This window comes from Pieris napi, chromosome 11, assembly GCF_905475465.1.
Source record: "Pieris napi chromosome 11, ilPieNapi1.2, whole genome shotgun sequence".
Taxonomy (NCBI): domain Eukaryota; kingdom Metazoa; phylum Arthropoda; class Insecta; order Lepidoptera; family Pieridae; genus Pieris; species Pieris napi.
In genome coordinates this window covers 10,970,999-10,976,230 of record NC_062244.1, presented here as the reverse complement: position 1 = coordinate 10,976,230, position 5,232 = coordinate 10,970,999, and the positions used below count along the sequence as shown (strand labels likewise).

At 32.7% G+C, this 5,232-nt stretch overlaps 1 protein-coding gene across 2 annotated transcripts; it reads right to left on the bottom strand.

The window, feature by feature from the left end:
* Positions 1–314: 314 nt before the first annotated feature.
* Positions 315–2,751, bottom strand: LOC125053999. Of its 2 annotated transcripts, XM_047655647.1 has the most exons (3): positions 1,519–2,749; positions 1,291–1,320; positions 748–857 (listed from the first exon to the last, which is right to left on the bottom strand). In XM_047655647.1, the coding sequence occupies exons 1-2, from the start codon at positions 2,168–2,170 to the stop codon at positions 1,304–1,306; spliced, it is 669 nt and encodes a 222-aa protein (XP_047511603.1). In that variant the 5' UTR covers positions 2,171–2,749; the 3' UTR covers positions 748–857; positions 1,291–1,303. The 2 variants fall into 2 exon arrangements, with proteins under 2 accessions (XP_047511602.1, XP_047511603.1); XM_047655646.1 differs by lacking the exon at positions 1,291–1,320 and having other exon boundaries at positions 315–857; positions 1,519–2,751.
* Between the last annotated feature and the right edge of the window lie 2,481 nt (positions 2,752–5,232).

Sequence of the window (5,232 nt, the reverse complement as noted above, 5' to 3'; positions counted from 1 at the left end):
TTTAAACAGTATACATTGAAATAAATAACTAACCTTAACATAAACTAAAATATATCAATAAAAGGAGTCCCTTTAGGCAAGGTTCCGAATATACTGGCAGCGTTCCCCCTTTGAATCGCTAGACTAATTCTTTGTCCGAGGTAGCTGCCAGATCTTCAGTCTCCTGTGATGTCGACTAATCTTTTTGATATTTCTTTAAAAAGCCTTAAAGCGCTAGGACCCCACGGACCAAGGGTCTCGACACCGAATGGGACAAAATCATATTCTGAGCCTAGACCCTTTAGTTTTTTGTTATTTAAACAGTTCTTTTTGTGTTGTATTTATTGAGAAAGCCGTATATCCTACGACCGAATTCACATTAAAAGATAATCTGTTTGAAAAATAATTTTATCAGTTTTGTTATAATTTCTTACTGACTTTAGTTTCGTAAGTCAGGACACGATCTTCACATACCACTTTATTCATAAAAACTTAAACAAATTTCATTCTATTAACTTAAGTGCTTTTTCCGTCGTGTTGTTTACGCTTTGATGAGACAGCAGGGTGTTTTAATCGGGGCAAAGAATGGCTTAGATGTTATAGGTAAGAGTCTCTGACGATTCTCCTAGCTTAGCTTAAAATTATTTTCTTAAACAAGTAAGCGTATGACACCGACTAAAATTTGAAATGTTCATAAATAATAATACAATTGTTAATTTAGTATCGGCGAATAATTCTGACTCTTCGACACTTTCCGTCTCCTTCATCGTCGCTGTCAAATGATGACTGTCGATTGGGGTGCATCAGCGCATGGACTTCGGGGTTCAAGGGAAGAACTGGGAAGGATGAACGGCGTACCATTGGAATTGGCCGCGCTCCTAAAAACAAAGGAAGGTGTAACAGATTTTATACGACATAAATCGTATTTGATTTGACAAACAAATTTAGTCTTGATACAATTTATCGGTTTAAAAAAGGATTAATCAAGACTTTAAGTTTGTATTGAGATATTTAAAGGAATTTTGAATTTGTGAATATAATTTAAAATGTGCAATACACGTATCGCATAGCACAATCTCCGATAGTTGGTAGTCGATTTTATCTCTTTATATTTAAAAAAAAAGTATAATTTACTGTAGCTGGACATATCGATCCCTAAAATAAGTATTTAATTAATATGTATTTTATCCCTTAAAAGTAAGGTCATACTAAAACATGAATACAACAAAAATATTATGCAGTAACAGAACTGTGATGCGTGCATAAAAAACATTTGCAGGTGTAAAGGCAAAAACATGTATGGAATCTTACCTCAATGCGTAATTCAGTCGTCAGACAGACCTTGTAAAAAAACAATAAGAAGAGGAAAGTTTATACGTTTACATACATAAACATTCGAATGATTATACTAAATTTACTTGCGATTTGCGTTCCCAGACTTAATTTAGTATAATTCAGCACAACAGATTTATAAACAGTACATTTAAAATTTATAAAATCGAAAAATAAAGCGTATACAACATTCGAGTATTTACTTACCAATGAGTCTAGCGATAGATTGACGTTTTAATAGTTTAGGTTCATTTGTATCTCCAATTGATGCTGGGGCAGTTTCTGATTTAGTCTTCTTGTCACTTAGATAAGAATTTATCGAATCTCCTCTTAAGTATGGTCTTGTTTTGCGAGTTTGATTCTCTTCTGTTTTCGTTTCTGTTTCAGAAATTTGAAACAATTGAAAACCGAATCTACTAGACTCACGTCGCAATGGCTTTTTATTGGCAAACTCTGCGAGGGACTGCCGTCTACCTTCTGTGTTTTCTTTCTCTTTCATCTCTGATTTTTCTCTAAATGCATCCATAGCTGCGGTCAAAACAAGTATCACAAGAAACACGGTTATACCGATTGTAGATATACCATTATCGTAGTCCATTTTGTTTTTATGTGGTTTCCTGTGTATATCCGGTTTGGTGAAGATGTCCAAAACGCTGCATGCGTCTTTCATGAACAATGGAATTGTATTGTGCCTTGGGATTTTCACTGAAAAACTTCGTTTTATTTTCGGCTGTTTATCGACCGGCTCGATCTTTGTTTCTTCAACATGATTGTTCATAGCCGTAAACCACATGTTAACATTGTAGAAGCAGTAAATAATAAGAAAGAAAATACAAAACAATATCTTATGCTCACTCATGTTTACATTGTGTTCTGTTTGTTTTGGTTTGCACTTTCCATTAGAATTCACGAATGGTTATATCAATACTAATAATTTCAGTTTTGCTTAGCTGTTTGATATTTGTAATTTTCTTTAGTGAAACACGTCTGTCGTTTGTTTTGTATGGAAAAAAGCTACTACTGCGCATGTGCAAACAGGGGAAGAGCTTTATGCAATATTAATGATTGGGCGTAGGTACTACTTTTGTGATATAGATCGCGTCAAAATTGGACCAACGAACGCTAACCCACGTATTAAATTAATTAATTCTTCAACACCTTATGTATTATAAACTTAGCCACAAAAGTGTCTAGATAGATATCTCAATTACTATCTATAACCATCAATTCTATATTAACACAATTTATTACATTTTTGACTCAATAATAATACAAGTGTAGATGACAAATACATTTTAGAAAGTGAATTATTTATCAATACTTATCTCTGTTTGTTTAGTTATCGTCCACTTCTAACTGTGGACTTTAGTTATTTTTAATCAATATGCAGGACATGTTAGGCTGATGATTAATAGAAAAATAGCCGAGAAAATATCAATGCATCACAGAAACAATTTACCATTTATATGAAATGATAAATATTCAACTTTTTTAAAACTATGAAGAGTATAACTTAATTTATTAATAAATAATACAACACCTTTAAAATCTATTAATATCCAAAGAAATATACACAATATATGTTCTTAAGGAAAAAAAATAAGGAAGTACTGCTCAAAGTTTTTAACATTCAACTTTCAAGAAGTTAAAAGTGCCATAAAATCTTTTAATGGTTACAGTGTGTCGACAGCATGAGTACGGGATGAAAATATATAATTGAATACGTAAATAAAATGCATGATGTACCTAGATTTATTGCTGAACTAACACTCCGTGAATCGTATATTTCACGTCACACACACACACTTCACACACACACACGTCACACACACAAACGTCACACACACACACGTCACACACACACGACGTTACACATTGTGAAATTTATCTCAAGATTATTTGTAATGCTTCTTTCAAGTTCTGGTAAGTCTTTAGAGGTATAACCTGTTTCTCCTCAACCTCCATACAGTACTTTTACTTAGTAGTAATTGAAATCATACACAATGCACACTTTTCTACTTAAAAAATTAAATCAAATTTAGAATTTACTATTCCACTCCTATTTAAATATGTCGTTATTAAACTACTAAGCGCTGCTTACATAAAATATGAAGCTCCTAGTAATTTTGCATTAGCAAACATTCTCTAAGTATTATAAAAGGAGTTTTATTTCTATGAGTCGTGGCCTGATTGTACAGTTCATTGTATGACCAACTATATCTAAAATATTAATTTTGCTTAAAATTACACTTAAATCAACATGTATTTTTAAAAAAATAACGGGTTCACTTCATTGAGATCTCTAAACTCAAACTCAAAATTATTTTATTCATAAAGATATTATCATAAGAGTGAGGGAAATGAGTTATTATGTTTGTCGTTTTATTATTTTATTACTGACTATAACACCAATTTTCATTGGTGTGTTCTTGGCCTTTGAGGAAGAAGTAAGCTGTCAATTAAAATAATTGGAATCTCCTATGTAAGGTGGATGAGGTCCCTATGAATGAAGGTCCCATTAGGAGATTCCACAGTTCGATAGTTGGAATATATCGTCAAACGCTGGATATATATTGAACCGGCTTGACCATATTATATGATATAATTATATTCACATATGTGACGATACAGCTGAAGAGACAGTGTTGCATGTTCTGAACGACTGTTAAATGTACGGATACGACTGGTATAAAATATATAAGCTATGGGCATAAAAGTAACAGAGACGAGTTTAAAGGAAATAATGTTCAATATTAGGTTAAGAGGCATCTTTTTAGGATTTGCTATAAGGGTCATACAAAAAGTTGTCAAAAGAAATAGGTAGTACCAATACCATTTACGTAAGCTAATACCTCCGACGACTACATAGTCGCGGAATTATCTAGAAAACATGTAAAAAAAATCACATATACAAAGGAATTATGTTTTCCCAGTTAGCGAACAACTACTGTTAAACACTTCTGGTAAATAGAGAGACTGACTGCTATTTTAAATAGTTCGCCATATTCAAGTTCGAATGACAAATATTTCATACTGATTTTATCACTTTGGCCGGAAATAGGCCTCAATAGCCAATCATAAATCTTCAAATTGAAAGGGATTTTTCCCAATTTGAATTTGAATGCTAACATAATGAACGAATTGATATCACTCAATTTATACCTTATTGAATCAGAAACATTTTGATGTCTCATGATTTCTTTTTTATCTATTCATTCAAAAATTGCGCATTAAATTAGTACCTATTATATTCTTTCAACTATTGAATGTGGCATGTGAATATGTAGCTTGGGTTTACTCGGGTGGAATTGATAGTAATGTAAAACAATTTTCTTAACCAGAAATAATACAATGTTAGTCTTAAGTGAGCTGTGTTTTATTTTTCCTATTACTTTAGCGTCAGTTGGGTTTTTTTTATATTAACTTAGGCAAGAGCTGTAAACCAGTGCCTCATCATAGTTATTTGGTGGTGATGGAACTCTTCAAGGCAGCAAAGCTTTAGTGTTTATTTATCCTACTAATAAAAACGCGAAAGTTTGTAAGTATGGATGGATGTTTATTACCCTTTCACGTAAAAACTACTGAATGGACTACAATGAAACTTTTCAATAAGATAGCTTAAACATCAGGCTTAAAGATATTGTGTGAATTGTCTAAAATATCAAGTAAGTAGGAAAAGATCTACCATCTGCGAGCTATTCTGGCGTGCGCTGCTAAAACCGCTAGAGTTACACATATATAATATATGATCGATATCTTAAATATTCAATATCTTTAGTAGTTTTTTTCAAAGCCAGTGGCACTACAACCTCTTTTAGGTCTGGGCTTCAGATGTCTAAATCTGTTTCGTGATCATTTTTCAATCTAATAGGCAAGTAGGTGATCAGCCTTCTGCGCCTGACACACGCCGTCGACTTTTTG